Source organism: Echiichthys vipera (genome assembly GCF_963691815.1).
Source record: "Echiichthys vipera genome assembly, chromosome: 2".
Taxonomy (NCBI): domain Eukaryota; kingdom Metazoa; phylum Chordata; class Actinopteri; order Perciformes; family Trachinidae; genus Echiichthys; species Echiichthys vipera.
Genome location: NC_139827.1, coordinates 32,984,137 through 33,005,790, shown reverse-complemented (window position 1 = coordinate 33,005,790; position 21,654 = coordinate 32,984,137). Strand labels below are relative to the sequence as shown.

The 21,654-nt window shown below is 43.6% G+C and overlaps 1 protein-coding gene across 2 annotated transcripts in view; it reads right to left on the bottom strand.

Annotated features, from left to right (window-relative positions):
* Positions 1-21,654, bottom strand: part of slc43a1b (solute carrier family 43 member 1b) — a 46,857-nt gene that overhangs the window by 8,207 nt on the left and 16,996 nt on the right. For both annotated transcript variants that reach the window (XM_083927576.1, XM_083927577.1), the window contains exons 5-10: positions 17,148-17,224; positions 9,010-9,102; positions 8,061-8,194; positions 4,518-4,660; positions 1,550-1,696; positions 1,396-1,431 (exon numbers count right to left, since the gene is read on the bottom strand). In XM_083927576.1, coding sequence (XP_083783702.1) covers positions 1,396-1,431; positions 1,550-1,696; positions 4,518-4,660; positions 8,061-8,194; positions 9,010-9,102; positions 17,148-17,224 — 630 coding nt within the window. The remainder of the gene's footprint in view (positions 1-1,395; positions 1,432-1,549; positions 1,697-4,517; positions 4,661-8,060; positions 8,195-9,009; positions 9,103-17,147; positions 17,225-21,654) is intronic.

Sequence of the window (21,654 nt, the reverse complement as noted above, 5' to 3'; positions counted from 1 at the left end):
AAAATGTTGGCATTGTACGTTTCTGCAAAAAACAGAAAGGCACCCTGTATGAGATGCACCGGGCTTTCAAATGATGTCAAAGTAAAACCAGCTATATCGATATTGGATGCTCAGACCAATTCAATTCAATTGAATTCGATGAGCCGATCCCAGCTGACATCGGGCATGAGGCAGGGTCCACCCTGGACAGGACGCCAGTCTTTCACAGGGCACATAGAGGCAAACAGAGACGGACAAACATTCACACTCACATTCACACCTACGGGCAATTTAGAGTCATCAATGAACCTAAAACCTGCATGTCTTTGGACTGTGGGGGGAAGCCGGAGAACCCAGAGAGAACCCACACAGACACGGGGAGACCATGCAAACTCCACACAGAAGGGCCCCAGCCAGGACGGTGGTGTGGTGGTTAGTACTGTCGCCTCGCAGCAAGAGGGTTCCTGGGGCCAAATCATAACAAGAGTTATCCCAAGACACTTTACATATAGTACGTCCAAGACCAAGAGATGATATATAGAGGCCCATCAATTCCCATGAGCAGCAACAAGTCGCACTATATACAATAACAATATTAATAATCTTTCTATACAGTATTTATCCAGCAATCTTGTGCATACAATGGCGACAAAACCTTCCCTTTAACATGCAGGAACATCTAACAGACCCAGTTCTATGGAGGACGGACATGTGTCTTGGGGGTTGAGCAGACAAACAAACACACGGACAGAAAGACAGACAGCAAGTGTTCTGGAAGTCAGGTGATGTAGTATAACGAGCCTCAAACTCTCGTCAGGGTGGATGGTTGGGTCAAACGAACACAGGACTTTCTATGGACTATGAAAGTGAAACTTAATTACATAATAGACATCCTTATTTTAACCCAAACCAGAATCTTTTACTAACCTAATGTATGCCTAAACTGAAGTAATGGTTTTTGAAAGAATTCACAACATTAACCATAGACCAAAAACACTTTCTTGAGTCAAAGCTTAAATCAAACAAACTGTAAGGTCAAAATGCATGTATGAAAGGTACATTTAAATAACATCTTCTAGATTCTACTATTACATCAGTTCAAATATGGCTCTAAAAAGTTTTGGTCTTCCCTTACCCCTAGGTGGGTTTCAGGCGCTAAAACAGTGGTTCAGAAATGAAATGTTGAGATTAATTGTATCTGTGGTTTTCAGAAATGTAGAATGCCAACATTTTATTCTGGCTACTGGGTTAGCAAGAACCAAGGACACCAAAGACATGACCTGAGTCAGGTGTTTAAGATCATAACAACACGTGGCTGTCTTTGTATTTAGTTTAAAATATTTTAAGACATCTAGTAATCACACAAAACTATTAGAAACATCAGTCAGAACATAGCAACAGCACTGAGCATCTTACCTTGTTCCTTCACCTCCTGCTGCAGCTCTTCTGAGGCTGGAAGAGACAACAGCTTCAGGTCAGAGGTCACCACAGATGGTTGAACACAACATCAAAAGTAAAAGGAGTACTACAACAATTCAGAAAAAATATTTATGTAGGTTATTATTCTTACGGTTGGGGTTGCCGTGGGTGACCAGGAACTCCAGCATCTTGTTCATGGCACCCATGAAGAAGATCAGCCTCAGCTGGGTCATTGCCATGGTGATGACACTCCACAGGAAGATGGGAGAGCACACAGAGTGGCAGAGTGGCACCGGGCCTGAAGAAAGCAAGAGAAGCTAGAGAACCACTTAGCTACTCAAACAGTTCAGCCAAATTGTTACATGAAACATGGAAAAGTTTCTCCTTTATGTTTTCATGGCAATGTTGTACCTAGCCCTGGAGTTGGCATTACATTATTAATGTTTCTTATTTCCTATGAGAGTAAAGTACATGGGTAACACAATGAACATGCAGAGACGACTTGGTCATCTAATACATGACAGACAGGTTTACATAAGCAAGTTTGTTAGGCTGGGTAAGCACTGAAATGTTAGTTTTTTGGATTCATTTATTTGTTTTTTTTTTTGTTTTATATAAACTTCATTTATACTGATGAACAAGATTTCAGTGAGACATGGCAGAACTGTTCTGCTTTCTGGCACTTCGCCATTTGCCAGTTTATGACAGGATTAGTGATAGACCGATACATCGGCCGGCCATTATTATTGGCCGATATTTGTGTTTTTAGGTGTATCGCATCGGCCGATGCGGGCTGCTGCGTTCAACGATAGTTTTTTTTCCTGGCATTATTTACAGACAGGTGTCCACAGGCAGCTCCGTGTTGCCGGAGATGCCTTTTTTAAGTAAAAAAAATTGAGACTTGTAACATTTGTTATCATATGTGTGTAATTTTTATGATGTAAATTGAAGGAGCAAAAGTACTATCGCCTCCAAATATCGGCTCATGAAAATCGGCAGTCCGTCGGTCATCGGCTAAGGCTGATGAAAAAAACGGTATCAGCATCGGCCCTAAAAAATCCATATTGGTTGACCCCTAGATTGGTTACTAGATTAATTACACCCACCCCTAATGTTCATTGAATCTGGATCCTAATTCCCTGTGAAATTCTTCCCAACCAGCAGAGCAAGGAACCCGTTTGAAACAGTCCCAACCAATGGATGAGACTAATGAAAGCATGACACACATGGTGAGTGTGTGTCATTTCAGTTAAAGCCTCAGGAGTTTCACACTGCACTAAAAGAACCAGTTTCACTTAAAACACAGGGGTGTAGCAGAAAGAGTAGAAGTCAGTGTTCAACTGGAACTTCTGCCCACATGAGGAGACAGTTTGCTTTTTAAAAACTGATGTTGGCAGAAGTTCCAGTGTTGAATCCACATGCACTGGGTTTCAGTTGTATTAGTCTGGGTTGAAAACAATCTGGCTTGTTAGTATTTCTTTAAACCAATCCCAATTGTCATAGACTGCGCTAAGCGACATATGCAGCAATGGTGCCCTTGACAGATAGTGGAAGGGGAGGAGAATGCCTGAGACAGGCTGTCAGACTTTATCCCAGCACTTTACATGAGAGTTGTTCCACAGTTTGTCATAAAGCTGTTTATGCATAAGATTGTGACAATATGTAATTAAGAAGGCTACTGTGGGGATTTTTAAGTTTTGTTATTACTCACTGTGCACGTATTGAAATTAGGTAAAAGAATGATTCAGCATGCTTTCAATTTATTATCAATTTAACACAGATGGCATGATTAAAGGATATTGCAGATACGCTCCAGGTTTAAATTCGGTGCAGTCAGATGAGAGAGGACCGACAGGAAGTGGAAGTTACAGAGTAGGGAGTGTTCTTTCTACAGGAGCTGGTGGATCATTGGAGGAACTGTGTGACCAGGGGGCAGAGCATTCAACTTTTGAGTGATTGACTTCTAAAGCCTGAACCAGGAACTGCCTCAGCAACATTCTGAACCAAACACAACCACCCAATGAACTTTATCGCTGTATAAATGCTTTGTGAAGGGAGGGGCTCAATACTCTTTCTGGCTTATTGGTTTCAGAAACAGCTTGGCTGAAGCCAGGATGACTTTGATTTCTGTGTCCTCAGCATCATGAGGAGTAAAATTAAGACCATTACTTTTAAAGATCCTCTCTCTGTGAAAACCTCAACTTCTCTAACCTATAATAAACTTTCTAAACTTTAAGAAGTAGTACGGCTTTCCTTGAGTAAGAACATGACACCTGCTCACCTCAAAGTCATGCAAGTGACATTTCGCTGAAGCTACAATGCCTGCGCAAGTATGTGTGTGTATGTAACATAACGCAGTCATGCAAAAGGGTCTTGCCTGTCCTTTTGCTTCTTGATCAAAAGCATCACTGGAGAAAACACAGCAGGTATATGTTACATGTGTTGTGAAACATTGCTAAGTTAGCTAGTTAGCTAGCCAGTGAGCAAGTTGAACAAGCTAGATGATGTTTATTGTGGCGATTAGATGTAGCACACTGCGCAGTTTCACACAAAACTAAGGGGTACCACAACAAACTTACAATAAACGTTGGGTTTCTTGACTTACAAACATATCTTTTAAATGAACAAACATCATATGTGTAATTCATGGGTAAACAAATGGGATCAAAAAAGTATTTGTGCTGTAGTTCCCATGGGGTCCACCGGAGGGGAAAGGACTTCCCCTCTTGTTGTAACAGGTACTACCTTCTCATGCAGAATATGGAGAACATGGAGTAGGGATTTAACTTAATATCGTGTTTAAACATGTTTTTTTCTGTCTATAAGTATAAGCTAAGCTAACTTAACCTCTCATTTGGACGCACGACAGCAGTATCCTTTCATATATTTGAAATGTATTAATTTGTTGTTCGTTTTCGAGGGGGTCCCACGAGGGGGTTTAGTCTGAGTCAAACTCTTCCTGTAATTTTAAGCCTACATGGGTCTTTTCACTTATTTTGGATAGCCACAAAATGATAAAACATTGGAACTGTGTTGCACCAGAACAGAAACAGAGGGCTTGGTGTCATATACTGCAGTGATGAAGTGTAAATCTATATAAATCTCCATCTGTTCCTTACCCTGGGTTGTGCTTTGGGGGTCCGCCTGCTCAGGTTCTGACTGCTTAGGTGCCATCATGTCTTCCATGACAGTCACATGTGTGACGTACCTGTCCCCAGTGGTCTTGTCTTCTGTCACAATTCCACTCATCTTCACCTTTTTACTGCAAAAGAGAAAATAATAGAGATCCACGTATAATAAGGCATCTAAAATAACTATATTCCTCGCTAGATAAAGATCCAAATGGAAGAGAATTATCTACACCTGAAAATATATATGATATCCATGATTACTGCTTCAAATCATGGAGACAACGGGTTCACCATGAACGTGCTGAGGAAATATCATGACAGTCTGCTACTCACATAGAGCCTTACATGGAATGACATTGAATAAGTCATGAGGAATTATGACTGTGGATGGTCATAGTCTATTTAATAATATATAATATTCAGTTTTAATGGCAATTTAGTCAGGAGTAGTAGATTATTATTTATGCAATTATAGCAACATTTTAAAATGTCAATATTCCGCGCAGAGGCTTGAAGCTTTACTAATCAATATTTCTAATGAGGGATCCAATAACTATGCATAATATTAAAGGGTCGCTTGTAGTGACCAAACTAGAGCTAGAAGCGGATTGAATATCGGACTTCAATTCACCCCCACAAGGTTCCCCACTGCTCCAACAGTTTCAAATGTACTCCATAAAATTGAATCCATAATCCATAATAATGTCCACTGTTCTGAAGTGGTCTGTTAAATTTCATCCTGCGTTTGAAATTATAGCCTATCCTATGAAAGATGATAATATGAGGTTAGCTGCAGGAGAGCCTCATGTAATTATGTCACAGTGCTAAGGTGGCCACAAACACAACTTCAAATGAATACTAATGTTGCTTCATAGCTACTGGATGAGTAAATCAGCTAACGCATTCCCTATAACTAACTACAGACCTGTCTCATTTGTTCCGTTTCTTTCTAAAAAACCTGAACATGATGTCTTCACTCAACTTTCTGCATAGCTCCACCAGAACAACCTTCTTCTTGTCTGGTTTCAAGGCAGGCCCCTCTACAGAGACTGTCCCCCATCACAGGGGAACCTCCCTCTCCTTCATTGTCATCCCACTGGACCTTTCAGCAACTTTTGATGCCTCCCTCAAGGTCCTGTTGTGGGTCCCTTATGTTTTCTCTCTACATCCATCCATCCATCCATACCGTGCCCAAGCACGTTTCACTGGTAAAGTCTAGTTTGTTTGTCCAGTGTTAGTGCAACCTTACTGGGCCTAGGTGCGGTACACTTGCCGTCCACGGCCCGTTTGGGAGAGGTGGGCTTTTGTAAAGCACGTTTGCACATGTACGAGCACTAGCGTGCGCACGTGTATGAGCACGAGGCCTACGGCGGTTCTGACGTCATGTTATGTGCGCCTGTTCGGACATGGAAAAAAATATTCAAAAACAGTCGACAAGACACACAAAAACTCTGAGGTCTATGGAAAGATTTGTAAACAAAGCGAAGCATCGCGATGACGTCATCAATGCGTGTGACCTGTTACGGCGTGATGACGTATAGGCAGCAAGAAGCATTTGCACGAGGCCCAGGTAGTGTGAGTACAAACAGGCTTGGAGGGGGGGGACAAGTACCCTAATGCATGGGGCACGGTACGGATAGACAGTGGGAGTGCGCCCTTAGTCACTTGGCTTTGTGACCCCCTTACATGGCTTTACCCTCCCCGGTCTGAAACCCAGGTGACAGAATGAATCCCTGCCTGTCTGGCTGACATCTCTTAGTCGGACGAGATGTCACACTGCTACAGAAGGCACAATTGCTTCTTACTTATACATCATCGCGTCATAATACGACACACATCATGGCAATGCCTGGCTTTTTTTGTCCGTATACCTTTTTTGTGTGTTTTGTCCAACTGCTTTTGAATATTTTCATCTGACCAAATCTGCACTAAACATTCCACCTCTGCATTAGACCACCGCAAACCCTTCAGCATTATTTTTTTAAATGTCCATCGTGGGGACAGTCAAATATACAGTAAATTGAGTGGGGTCTGCCTTCTATGCTTGTGCTTAAAGGTCTGCCTAGGCACAGCACTGTTGCACTCACATGTAAAAAAAAAAAATCTAGTGTCGGAAACATGCCCTAACATGTCGTCATCGAAGAAGAATGTGGACGTAATTTGCGATGACACCCCTGATGCCAGTCTGATCAGAAATCCCTGATGCCTATCAGAAGGGGCATTCTCTCTCTCTCTCTCTCTCTCTCGCTCTCTCTCTCATCTCTTTTACTCCCTCTCTCTCTCTTCCTCTCTCTCTCTCTCATCTCCTTCGCTCTCTCTCTCTCTCTCTCTCTCTCTCTCTCTCTCTCTCTCTCTCTCTCTCTCTCTCTCTCTCTCTCTCCCTCTCTGGCCCCCTCTGGCCCTTGGCCAGGCGATGAACTGTGTGAGTGCGCCCTAAGAAGCAGACTCAGCTCCACAAGTAAGTCACTTTGGCCAAATAGTCAGGATCCAGGTCCTGTCAGCCTCTTCCCTCTTCCTTTTGTGTGAGTTTGTCTTCCTCTGTCTGTTTCCCCCTTTATGTTTGTCGGTTCCGTCCAGCTGTGGCTCATCAGCTCACCCGGCTGACGGATAAAAAGCCGGATGTGGCTCACCTTCAGTGCCAGACCGTTGTTGCATTTATGTGGTATCGTGTCTCTCTTGGTCGGCTCCCATTTACCCATGCTCGTTTTTCTACTGGTGTTGCTCTATTCCTGTTTCTTGTCTCTTTGTTTCTTGTGTTTTAGTTCCAGAGTTCCTGCTTTCCTACGACCTGTTCGTGTTTGTCTCCTGATCGCCGCGTTGGTTCTTCATCATCTGCACCCGGACCCTGTTCCTGTTTTCCCCGTTCCCTGGACACTGTTTGTTATTTGTTTCCAATTAAACATTCGTTTAAATCTTACTCGGTGTCTGTGTCTGCATTTGGGTCCCGCTCCTCGGAGTTATTCCCCGCACCGTTCATGACACAAATAAATGTAATTTTAAGATGATTAGTTAGTGTTTACAGTTTGTTAAATACTGCCCGCAAGTGGCACAAAAATTGATGCACTATCATTTTATTGTTCACTGTTTTTTTAATATACTTTCTGTATTTTTTTAGCTAAGAGTTTATTGTTTTTTATACTTTCTGTATTTATTTAACTAAGAGTTTATTGTTTACTGTTTATTGTTTTTATACTTTCTGTATTTATTTAGCTAAGAGTTTATTGTTTATCCTATACTGTAATTATTTTACACCTCCCTTGTGTTTTTGTTAGCTGCTGGAAACTCAATTTCCTTGCGGGAGTTCATCCCAAAGGATGAATAAAGAGAAGTCTAAGTCTAAGTCTAAGTGTTCTCGAGTGATGGGCTAATGAGGCTTCATGAACCATGTCCAAGCTCTTGGTCTAAAGAAAAATGCTCTGCTTTGCATAGAGCGCCATCTAGTAGAAAACGGTTCATATCGCTTCATGAAGCTTCGTGTGACCGTAACTAGTGCTTTCATGAGGACAGTAATAGGCTGTGGAGTGCACTGACGTGTATCTGATGTCTTCAGGTGCTGGAAAGGATTCAGCAGGCCAGTTTAGGAAGCAGTTGACGAAGACTAGGCAGGCTATACCAGACCAAACCCACATGATGGTGCAGAATGAAATGCCAAGGTCATAAATCAGCTGGATGGGAAAGATAGGGAGGAAAAGGGTTCAGAGGGAGGGCAGGTAAGGAGAGAAACATAGAGAAGAGGAATGAGGATGGGAATAAACAGAAGAGAGGGGGAGAAGGAAAATGTTAAAACGTGCACATCAGCATGTTGTAAATTGACCTTATTGAATCATTGTATTTGCATTAAATCTAACTTTTAACAACAAGGCCATCACTGAAATCCCAATGCGATGTCACACACCCATGCGCAGCACAGGGAGCAATTCAGGGTTCAGTGTCTTACCCGAGGACACTTCGACAAGCGGACCGGAGGAGCCAGGGATCGAACCGTCGATCTCTCAAATGGAGGACAACCAGCTCTACCTCTGAGCCTCAGCCGCCCCACATCTTTATAGTAATTTTGTGAGCATCGTTGGAGGGTGACTGAGGCCTAAGATTTCATTGCCAACGAATACTTTGGTAATTCTCCCTGAGTGCACTTCCTTTACCTTCTAATCACTATCTATCATTGGTTCTCATTTCTTTTCCTTCTTCTGTCCATCCTCTCCCATTTATCTTTCTTTCCTTCTTCCTGTCTTTCTTTTGTTGTTCATCTAATTATAAATATATAAATTTCCTTTTCAGAGTTTCTCAGCAGTCACATGTATTTTCTCCAAAAAATGCACTTTTGTTTATAGGCCATTCAGTATAGAATAATGTAATAAGCACAGTTGACAAAGGACCTTAAAGCTTTAATATTTGAAGTTAAAACTACCCAAGCAAATTGACGAAAATGTGTGCGTTTCGCTGTGTGTGTGTGTTTGTATGTATGTGTGTGTGTGTGTACCTTGACACCAGGGAAGGTGACAGCTGAGGAAGCATAGGAGCCAATCATCAGGGACAGGATGGTTGATCGTATGTTCCCAAACATATTAGGAAGCTAGATGACGGAGAGAAAGATAAAAGAGAAACGAAACTACTGCAATATCAAACAAATAAATGATGCATCATCATTTACTCAGCAGTAAATGTGGTCAGAAAAGCTGCTACTGAGTCTATTCATGGAGTATGACCTCTTTCAGTAGTTTTTATAAAACAACAGACAAAGTAAAACCGCCTGAAACGAATAAACCTAATCCCTGAAATGTGCATTCTCGGCCATTTAAATGCACTTTGAAAACTTAACCAGTAGATGGTGGTACTGCATTATTATACACACAAGCTTTTCATGAGAAGGGAGGAAGTTCATCTCATTAACACACACACACACACACACACACACACACACACACACACACACACACACACACACACAAACCAGCAGAAACGTCATGGCACAGCAGCAACGTGTGCAGACAGTATTTACAGCTTCAACTCTAAGAGCATGTGCTCTCACACATCTTTTTGTCATGATAACTTGTGTTGTGTGCGGGTGTGTACATGGGGGTGTGGGTGTGTGCATGTGAAAATTCTCTGGCCATGCAGATGGTAAATTTTGGAGAGTGTCTGTGCTACAGACTCTAACTATAGACACAGCTGGAGTGCTGCCAACCACACACCACACAGCACGTGGCTCTGTCCGCATTACAGGCATCGATTGGATCTTTTAAGTCTCACTCCAGACGTGTGTTAAAGTATTTCAAAACTACTCAGCTGCCAGTAGCCCAATGTTTTGTTAAACATGGTTTTCCCACATAGAAAGTAAAAAACACAGAGAAGGGGCTGGAAGCACATCTACTCCTTCTCCCTCATTGAGATTTTATGCATCTGGCCTCACGCCGCCCACCGCTGCTTGTGCACGCTAGGTTGAGACTCTTTGGTGACAACATACAGATGACTAAACATATCAGAAAGAATCAGCCATAGGTCCACATGTTTGAGTCGGCTTCAGACAGGATGCGACGGGGCAGTGGAGCTCCTTGGGTGGATTACAGACTTGCAGTATAGGAGGTGCAACCCCTGGGGCCCCCGCAAGTGGATGGACGGACACGGACAGATCTCTAACTAAGTTATAGATTTGCCGTCCTGAACCTGGAATCAGTCAGACCCTGATGCAGATGAGGAATCATGTTGTCACTAAAATCAGCGACTAACAGATGTATCAGAATGGTAAGTGTGGTTAGCATGTTCTATTAGTTCCTGTTGTTCGTTAGCTTGTTAGCTTATAACTGTCAGTGGCTGACAGCTAGGATGACAGTGTGTTTTCTCTCTGTACTGACAGTCTACTCTGAGCCTGAGGTTTCAAGTTTCTTTGCCAGTGTTGTGTCGAAGTTGTTCCCTCGTCAAATAGTGTTTCACAGACAGTGATTGGTTTATGGTTAGTGACGTACCAACTAAAACTGCCAAGCTACTATAGTCAATGTCAGACATATTAGAAAATGAAAAACCCTTTTTTGAGTGGAGGGGGACTTTAATGATTCTCTTAGTCTTATTCTCTACTGTCCAGCATCAACCAAAGTTAGCAACAATCTCCCAGATGCAGGCACAGCAATGTGGGTTTGTTTTTCTGAACACAGCTCATAAGGCCATGGCAGTGCATGTGTGTGTACAGGGAGTACAGCAGGGAGCTCAAAACACAGCCCTGAGGTGCTCCATTATTAAGGATGAGGGCGGAAGAGTCACCACCTGGAGTCTGCCCTCTAGGAAGTCAAGGATACACATGCACAGTGAGGCGTTTAATCCCAGGTCCTTGAGATTTTGGACAAGCCTGAAAGGGAACTGTGGTGTCAAATATTTAAAGCTACGGTCTACCATTTGGAATATTGCTCATTATTATTAACATCGTTTATACAGTGATTATGGTCCTGTAGCCGGATCTACACAATATGAATAACAAAAAGAACCGAAAAAGTCCATTCAGTCTATCAGCCGCAGGCCTGCATAGAATTTGACCAATGGGAGCCCTCCATCACAGAAGGCTCCCATTGGCTCGTACCCTCCATCCAATCTTCTCGTCTTACCTGCTCTGCCTCATCCCACCTCGTACCCTCCCACTCCTCCTCCCGCTCTGTAAACTCTGAGCGGCTAGTGATTAGCTTAGCAGCTCAGCTACCGGAGCATCTGTTACCATGGAGAAGGAAAAGGCCGATACCAGCAAGAGGCCTCTGCTCGCCCCAACGACGAAGGTTGGAGAAAACGTAAGTGGAGCGAGGAAAAGGCAGAAACCAAGAGGAAATGTGAGCTACATAGGAACCAAAGAGGAGTCAACATCAGGGATTCCTTTGAGCGTTTGATGGTCTGAAACATGTAAGTGTGACAAAAAAGCAAGAACAGAAGAAATCTGTAAGGGGAAAAATACTTTTTCACAACACTGTAAGTACCCTATTGCCTTCACGCTACCATCAAGATCCGTGCTTTTTTAAGTTGTTTAGCAGGTATGTGAGCACAACAAATGAAAAATAACTAAGGTCTTAAAACATGGCTTGACACAGGGCCAATTTAATAGAAAGGGCTACAACAACATAGTACAATACACAAACTGCATTCGTGGATATTGTACTCCAGTGGTGCTAATGTCATGCAGCTTGGAGAAAGAGTACTGATAACTGTATGTAAAACCACTAAGTCTCAGGGCGCACTCACACTGTCCATCCGTACAGTTCCTTTGACCAGTGTGAGTGAGTGAGCCATGGCCCGTTTGGGAGAGGTGGGCTTTTGTAAAGCACGTTCGCACATATACGTGCAAGAGTGCGCACGTGTGCTAGCACGAGCACGAGGCCTACGGGAGTTCCGACGTCATTTTATATGCGCCTGTTTGGACATAAAGAAGGATGGACCATGCGCGGACATTTGAAACAATGGCGGCGAAAGGTTCACGTTGGTGTGATGCGGAGGTGGAGTGTTTACTGCAGATTTGGTCGATGAAAAGATTAAAAAACAGTCGACAAGCCGCACAAAAACTCTGAGGTCTTTGGAAAGATTTGTAAACAAAGCGATGCATCGCGATGACGTCATCAATATGTGTGACATGTTACGGCGTGATGACGTATAGGCAGCAAGAAGCATTCGCCAAGGCCCAGGTAGTGTGAGTACAAACGGGCCTCGGCCGCGGGGGGGGCCAAGTACCCTAAAGCACGGGGCATGGTACAGACGGACAGTCTGAGTGCGCCCTTAGTCACATGTCTGTCTGTTGGACAGTCTGTTTGTTTGCTGCTCTCTAATGCCAACCCTCCAACATCCATTCTCTCTTGATTTGACAGTATTGATAGTGCTAATAACAGTATTTGTAGTGATGGTAATAAAAGTAGTAGCAGTAGTTGACAATGTAGCTGATACCACTTTTGTGTGTCTCTGTCTACAGTGCTCAAGTTCAGCTAATGTCATAACTCTCTGCTCAGTAATGTTTCCATGCTGTTAGCTGTAGCTGTGGTAGTTTCACCTTCTTATCTGCCCTCCCCTCTTTTCCATGGCTCTCTCCCATTTTTCCATTAGCTGTTCCGTCTGTTCTTTCCTTCCCAAAGCCTCCCTCTTCTCTCTTTCTCTTCTTTGCACTGTTGTAGTGCATATGTACTCAACCCAAACACAAGACACAATTAACAACATTGTTTAATTCTACATACAGGATTATGGTCAATGCAAACACATTTTATGTTCAATCACAATATTGCTTAAACTCTCACTTTCTATCTAACACTTTCAATCAAAGCTACAGTATGGCAATGGTTGGGAAAAGATCATGGTTATGGCAAATAAAGTATGGTTAAGATATGATTAGGGTTTAGGCGATAAAACGTGTCCAAGGTTCAGAATTGTGGTTCATTTTAAGGTGAACGTTAACTGCGTCCTATCTGTCCTCCGCACCCCTTCTGCCTTGGTACAGAAATTGAATGCCTAGAATTGTAATAAGTTTGATCCCAAACTTTGGTTTATGACCCGAACCTACAACATCACATGCATATATATCAGATATCAGACAGAATTGTCAAGTAGTTATACTCAGTTTCCAAATTCACTCTGACATTTCCTGCACTCTGACTGAGTTCCATTGGGGAGGGGGATTTCCCCTAACCAATCACAAGAGACCTCTGGTCCAAGCTGGATAACTCTCAGTTTAGCTCTTGAATAGGGATAGAATTATTCAATCGTATGGCTCGTCTAGACTTTCTAAATGTTGTTGGACTGAATCGATCAAATTCCCATAGGCTCAGTTCACACTGCAGTTTCATGTGACCTGAATCTGATTTTCCCCCTCATATGTGACCCATATCTGATTTGCTTTTGACAGTGTGAACAGAACAAGTCGCATTGAATCTGACATTTTCAAATCAGAATGAAGCCACTTTTAAATGTGCTGCTGAATCGGATACGTATCAGATTTTTTTTTTGGGGGGGGGTGTAACCGCAATCTGAACAGGCAGGTCTCATTTAATGTGACTTTGACGTCATTCTGAGCCGTGCTTCACTGTTTTGGAAATTAATGAATAATAAAGTTGACCGTAAACAAACAAACATGGAGGTCAGCAGTGCAGCAGGCGGTCAGTGGAGCTCATTAATATTTAGGGTGACCCTTTCGCCACACACTGTTTTTAGCATTTAGCCATAAAGTCCGGTTGCCATGGCCATGTTCGCTTTCGTAAACACTGTTGTGGCGTGATGTCATCAATGATCACTGCACTGCTATTTAGGTCACTTCAGGAGCGTGAGCTGTTCACACAGCAATCTGTAGACAGGCCACATTTAAACACTTAATGGGAACAGACAAACAAATTGTGCGTTAAGACCTGCAGTGTGAACATAGCCATTGTGACTCATGCAGTATGCTGATACAGACCCACCGCTACAATACGGCTTCAGGTAGGTCCCTTGGGACCTCAGCTCCCGAAAAATATACATTGGTGTCTATTGAAATGGAACAATTATTTTCTGGTCATTATCTTTCCTGGATTACACATATGCTGTTTGCGGAATTAAATCATAATTTTTCATGTTAATAAAGAGTTTGAAAGTTTATTGTAAGATTGTTGAGTGAAAGGCTCCGGAAAAAGCCTAATGAGAACGACTACATTTCATCTCACCTATGTGGCGTCACTTCATCACGCTTTCCCTCCACTTCTTACCAGTGTGTTTTGTGCCAGAATGTCAAGAAGAGCCATTCTTTCTTTCGATTCCCGTCTGACCGTAAGACTACCACTGCTAAAGCATGCAAACATGCTACATTAAGATGGTGCAGAGTGTATAACTGCTAAACACCATCATGTTAACGTCATTGTGAGCAGGTTCTAGGAACAGTTTCAATGTAATAAGGACAATATTGACCCCTGCGCAGATCCCTGGAAATGGGAGATTTCAGAAGATTAAAACAACACTGATGGCTCAGTTTATTATAGTACAAGCTGCCTCATCAAAGTTCACAGAGCATGTGTCTGCAGCTAGTTTGGTTAGCTGGGAATGTAAACTGTTTACATCAAGTAGTTATATAAGAGCATTTCAACAAGATACACCAGACACAAACACGCACACCAGACCAGGAGTGACAGAAGTGAGGCCAGAATGACCATGTCACGTCTAGGACATGGTCTAAGGTCAGGAAGTGGGAGGAAGAGAAAGAGAGAGTGAGAGACAAGGGGACAGAGCCGGAGGGTGTGTTGACACCCATGATTTGGATTGGCTGAGAGGCTGGAGCAGAATTTAGAACAAGCGGAACAGCATGTGCTGCTCAATGCACACACACACACACACACACACACACACACACACACACACACACACACACACACACACACACACACACACACACACACACACACACACACACACACACACACACACACAAAAGAACATGTGCTTAGAATCCCAGGTGCACACAAAGCAGTCAGACTACACACACAAAGTGATTGTGGTTGTAGATAGGTAAACTGGAGTCAAAAGATTCAACCCATAGTGAATGACAGGAGTCAGAGAACGCAGTTGTTCCACTCTGTAGGTTGAAACCTTTAGACATTGAAGCCTCTGGCCACACCCCAGTCTGTGATGTCACAGCAGGTCTTTTGACGTGGGCCGAGAATGAAAGAGAGAAAAGTAGGTATATGGGACATCCTAGTGACCTAGCAGTTTATGCAATGTATCATGTCACTGTGATGTCCCAAGTTCAAGTCTGGATAGCAGGGATCCTGGTCCTATGTCCCTGTCCCCTCTTTACTGCTGACCTTACTTTGTGACTTCCAGCACAGCCAGTTTCCGCTGCACTGATGGGCTGAGATGGCCCTGACTTCGACTGCAGTCTGACTCACCAGTAGGGACCCTTAGGATTTTATCGATACTGATACCAATACTGATACTGCTTATCGATACTACTCTCTGTAATTGGGTGGGAAATGACATTTGATGATTGTCAAAGACATGATGACATGAAAAGATAACGGGTAGCCCCAGCAACATTATTTTCTTCTGAGAAATACCTAACTTTTAAGCCCTAAAGGCTCATTTCTGCTTCCATTTCGTTCTTGTCGTTGTTGCCCTCATGCTTTCATGTGTCCTCTTCGTTGGAGTGGACGTTGAGCAAAACATCCTCTAGAGGGTGTCGTTCAGATTCAAAAGTTACCCCAATAACTCTTAAAAAAAAGGTTTATGACAACAACAAACATGGAGACGATGGAGGAGAGAACCATCCAACGTCTGTTGAGAAGGAGGCAAAATTTTGGGCAGCGTTCTAGACGGCCTTGGTCTGTGAGACACTAAAGTCATCCCAGAGTGTGGACGGAGAATTCCACACGTTGGTTTTACAGATGAGAGACATTGACAACGAACGTCACTTTCAATTTTTCAGGATGTCTGTCTGGGCTTTCAATGACTTGCTCACTCCTGATATATACGGCACTTTTTGTGTACAGTCTCGACACTGCCCCCCACCATTTCTGGTGGTACTGCAACGTTGGTCCGTATCGGTACACATCTGTAAGCTTGCAGGATCAGTGCAGAAATGTGGACGAAATGTACGCACAGAATGGACACATTCTGAGCATAGATGAGCCTTAAAAGGGGGTGGGAGAGAGAGGTTAGTGGGGCAGGCTTACAGTGGTTATGAACCAATTGACAGTCAATTGTGTACCTTCAACAAGCAAGCGACACAAGTCAAACAAACTTAGCACACACCACCATATGGTGTGTCTGATCTGATGTGCCTTCATGCTATTTAACCAGCAGCGAAACTTTTTTATTGCAAATGGGCAAACAGGTTGGAATATAACATAAAATAAGACCTTACCCGATATTCTGCCAACAACAACCTGTGGACTGACTTCCGTGTAAAGGCAACGAATTTTGAAAATTCAAAGGATTTGACAGGCAACGTATTTGATGTTTCACACGTTCCTGAGTCCCTTGCCTTTCTTCGGCTCCCCTACAGTGCAACATTGCTAACATCAGCTTAGATATGGTATCCGCTTCTTGGCACTGAGAACACTGTGGTTCAGTCATACATTTTCCAATGGCGGCCCGAAGACCAATCTAAGTTTGACGGTTGTCCTGAGGCAACAAGTTTGTTGATTTAGCGGGAAGTCGGACCCAGGGGTGGGGTGGGTTGACGCTGGCTAAGGTAGTGCGGCCTACGGGCCAATACAGAGTGTGTAGTGGAGGCACAGCATGTGTGGACTGTGGTGTGTGGGTATAACAAAACCCTTTCCCCCCCGGTGCTGACAAAAAGCTACATCACTTTTTTTACAGTCTATATTATCGAAACAGGTTGTCTACTGGATGTTTTCCAGGCATGTCCAACTGAGAGGAGATCGTTCATGCTGGAGGGATTACAGATCTCTTACGGCATGGAAACACCTCAGGATTCCTCAGGAGGAGGTGGAGGAAGTAGCTATGGAGCGCGGTGCCTGCCTCCACCGCTACACAATTTTTAAAAAAGTAGTTATTTTTAGTGGCGGCTATTTTTAAAAGTAACGTTGCACAGCAATGGTTCAGTTGTGAATACATTTTTATACTTCTCAGCTACTTTGCAGAAAAAGTGTGTGTGTGCCTGTGTGTGAGTGGGAATCATACTGTGAGTGAGGTGAAGGTCAAGCAGATTCCTCCAAAGCCGTTGAAGGAGACAGCGAGGAAGATGAGGCCAGACAGCGCTGATGAAGCACATGGAAATAAGGATTATCATAAACTATAATGAAACTTTAATGTTACATTCAGTTTTTTTCTTTTACAATGTTGGTGTTGATATTTTTGTACCTTTATCCATTATTTCCAACTGAAAGTGTGTGCCCCAACATGTCAGCTATAATTCTATTGTTCTTATTCACTTTGGTAAGCATGGTAGATTATAGAACCAGGAAGGCAGGCTAAATGTAATTTCCTTGTAGGACATGTCGTTTGGTATTAATTGTTCTTTCTCTTCCAAGTTACTTCACTTTTACTACTAAAATCATCCATGGTCTTTTTCAACACTTGCATACATCAAATAAGCCATTGAGACATTATTTTTTGTTTGTTTATGAACTATTAACGGAGAAATGCAGTCGCTAACAGCTATGGCTAACACTGATTAGCTTGGGGCAATACGGTGAAGGCATTCAAACGTCTTTTTTAACCACTAATACTGCTGAAAATAACACCAAACCTCTGCAGCAGCATGAAAAGAGTCCCTACACAGTAACAAAGCACCAACAACGTATTTAGTGAACCCAGAGTTTATTTAAAGAGTGTTTTAAAGACTTACCTACTTAATAAACTTTGGGTTCACTAACTACGTTGTTGGTGCTTTGTTTTGTGTGTAGGGACTCTTCTCATAATGCTGCAGAGGTTTGGTGTTATTTTGAGCAGTATTAGTGGTTAAAAAAGACGTTTGAATGCCTTCACCGTGCTGCCCCAAGCTAATCAAGCGACTGTTAGCAACTGTTACCAGCTCTCCAGGATTTCTCCGTCAATAGTTCATACACGAAAAACTGTCTCAATGGCTTATTTGATGTATGCAGGTGTCGAAAAAGACCATGGGATGATTTTACGTTGGAATTTCACTTTAAGGGGGCTGTATCGATCAGAACATATAGCAGCAAACAAATATTTTCTATGTCAACATATAGTGGAGTATGTCGTCCTGCGCAGAGAAAGTCACTCTCCCTCTATGTGTGTTGGAATCTCAGTTTCTCTGCTTGTTTGTTTTGGTAGCCTTTCCAGCAACGTGTACGTGTTAGTGCATGTGAGTACCTTGTACATCGATATCAGTCGTGCGTGCGTATAGCACCTTTAAACTGTTTATAGCCTCATGTAACTACCTTCCTTGTCCTGTTGGAATCTGTTTAATACTGTGTCCACACCCAATGCAAAACAAGTGTTTTGATTGCAGGATCATATTTGGATCATACCAACATAATTTTTTTTTGTTTTGAAGTGTAACTGCAACCATGACAGCATGTCCGACAAGAGCACGTGTCCACTTCTAAGGTAGTTTAATGAACCAAGCCAAATTACAGTCCTCATCTGTTTCCATTAAGAGTATTGTGTGTGGCTTCTACAAAGGAAATGAGAAAATAACAAGCTTTCCTTCAAAGATTACAAATGGTTTGTATAGGCGCAGCAACAGAGACAACATAACAACTCAGCTTAACATAATACACCCAACACTCATTAACAACAGTAAATATGTCACTTACACTTAGCTGCTGTGAGAAATCAATTTTACATAGTGGGTTGTTCTGAGTTTAAGGTGTGTAAATGGTTTCTGTATGTTGATCAACATAACAATCCACTGGCATTCAAGCTGTGGGTAAGTGCTGGGGGGATTGTGGGGAGGGGGCACATGAGGGTTGCAGGTGGTCATAAAGCATTGATAACATCTACTGGGGTCATGAACATTGGGTGGTGTGTTTGTTGCTATTGTTACTTTGATGTTCTTGTGTTTGTTAGGTGCTTTGATGTGGTTGTATATATGGTGAAGCTATCTGGAGAAAGGCAGAGAACATTCTGACCCCATTGTGGGAGGGTCTCTCCTGTATGCATGCAGCTTAGTAAAGACTGGATTTGAGAAACACTGAGGATTCTAGAGAATTTCTTTCACACTGCACGCGCAGGCAACACCCTGGAAAGAATGGCTGACTGTTACCAAACAAGGGACAGAACCATGAAAATAAACAGAAACACCTTAAACACCTCCATGTCTTGGGTCATAACATCATCTGGGAGCGCACACAGCATAGAAAATGTAGCCACTTTCTCTTTGAGTACACTTCCAACACTGCTTGAGGTACAGATTTTGCTGTGATTGAATTGCAATAAATTGATCGAAAGAATGCCAAAATAGCATCATCGAATCATGATTCTGATTTTGTCAAGATCTGGTTCTGTCAGTGCCCTCCTCTCCTTTGTCTTGTGTGTGTTTGTCTCCCTCTGTCCGCGTTTCCCTGCATGTGCTTCTCCCTGTCTGTCAGTAGGTCCGGTAGGCGTGCCACGAAAGCTGCAGCCTGTTAGCTAATTTCACCAACACCTTAAAAGCCTGAAGCTGGCAGGTATGCAGCGCCGGACCGTCGTCGACCCAACCTTGGTAAAACTATTCCCCCCGGACTGGCATCCCCTTTCTCGTAGTGATTTTCACGCTCCCCGTTGTAAGCATACTAATCGTGTTTTGTGTTCTGTTTTCTCTCCGTAGTTTCTCGTGTTCCCGTTTTCCCGTCCGTCTCCCGATCTCCCAACGTCTCCCCGTTCTTGTATTTCCGTGTTTGTTTAGTTAGTCTGTTGTTTGATTATCTGTAGTTTGTTTCCGTTGGTAATATTAAACGTTTAATTTGTAACTTTCTTTTGTCCGTGTCTGCATTGAGTCCACCTTTGTGTTATCCCTGTACCGTTCATGACAGAATGGTCCGGCCATAACATGGACTCCGCGGACATGGAAACCGAACCCCTGGGTTTTTCCGTGCGTCACACGGTTTCTTCTCAGGGTTTACTCCTCAGTAAACATTCTCAGACGCTGCAAGGAATTCTGGAGACTCTCAGTCAGTTGACTGCCTGCGTCTCTCGTCTGGAGTCGAGCCAGGTGAGACCTGTCCTTGCTGCTCCCGTGAATGCTGAGTCACCCGCTACTGCTGTGAGTACTCTCTTACCTCCTGAGCCTTATGTACCGGCACCAGAGCGTTAGTGTGGAACGCTGGGTGAGTGTGGAATTTTCCTTTTCCAGTGCCCTCTGGTGTTCGGTCAGCAGCCCCGCACATATGCTAACGACTGCACCAAGATAGCATATGTGCTGGGGTTGTTGTCTGGTAGGGCACAAGCCTGGGGAGCTGCGTTTTGAAACAATCCCCTGACTCGGCAGGCTTCGTTCCAACAGTTCTCCAGTGAAATCATGTCTGTGTTCGATCATCCCGTCGCTAATAGCGATTCCAGCAACCGGTTGCTGGATTTACGTCAGGGCTCCACTAGCTCTGCGGATTACTCCGTTGAGTTTCGCACGTTAGCGGTAGAATTAGGGTGGGATGATCGGGCACTTCAGTGTATTTTTGTTAAGGGTCTTAATGAGGAGGTTAAAGACAGTTTAGTGGGTAGATCTGAAACTGCTAACCTTCAGGAACTCATTAACCTCGCCATTAAGATTGATAACCGTATGCGTGAGAGACGCCGCGACAGACGGTCTGAGTTTCCCTTGACTCCTGTTCCCTCCGTTAGCTTTCCCGAGCGGATCCCTGTGACACCTGTGAGCCGCCTGGTTCCTTCATCCTCCGTCCCTAACCAAGAGGAACCCATGCAGCTAGGCCGTAGCCATCTGACCCCCGCGGAACGCGAACGGCGTTTCCCGAACCGTTTATGCATCTATTGTGGGGATCCAAACCACCAGATTTATAACTGTCGTAAGAGGTTAAACTGTCAGACTCACCTGTCACAGGCGGGGTACTGGTGAGTCGTTCGGTGGTTCCTAATAATCCCCGTCAACGCATAAATTTGAAAGTGGTCTTGTCGTGTGAGGGCAGGGAGTTTTCCCTTCAGGCACTCGTCGACTCAGGTGTCGACACGAACATTATTGACTGTGATTTTGCTGCCAATAACGCCATTCCCGTGAGCCAGCTAGAGACCCCCTTAAGTGTCAACAGTCTCAGTGGGAGCGAACTTGCTCAGATCTCCGCGGAGACTTTGCCCTTAACAATGTCTCTGGTTGGTAACCACTCAGAGGCTATTGCGTTTCATGTCATGCCCTCCACCAATGCCCCAGTTGTTCTGGGACTTCCCTGGTTGATTACTCATAATCCAGTAATCGACTGGGTAACTGAGGGATCAGGGATTATCCGTCCCTCGTCGTCTCCACTGGGAGCAGGGTTCTTCTTTGTAGCTAAAAAGGATAAATCCCTGCGTCCCTGCATAGATTACCGGGGACTTAATAATATCACCGTTAAGAATAAGTACCCGCTACCATTGATCAACTCCGCCTTCGAGCCGCTGCATGCCGCTACCGTTTTTTCCAAACTCGACCTCCGTAATGCTTATCACGTTGTGAGGGTGAGGGAGGGGGACGAGTGGAAAACGGCGTTCAACACGCCACTGGGTCACTTTGAGTACCTCGTCATGCCTTTTGGTC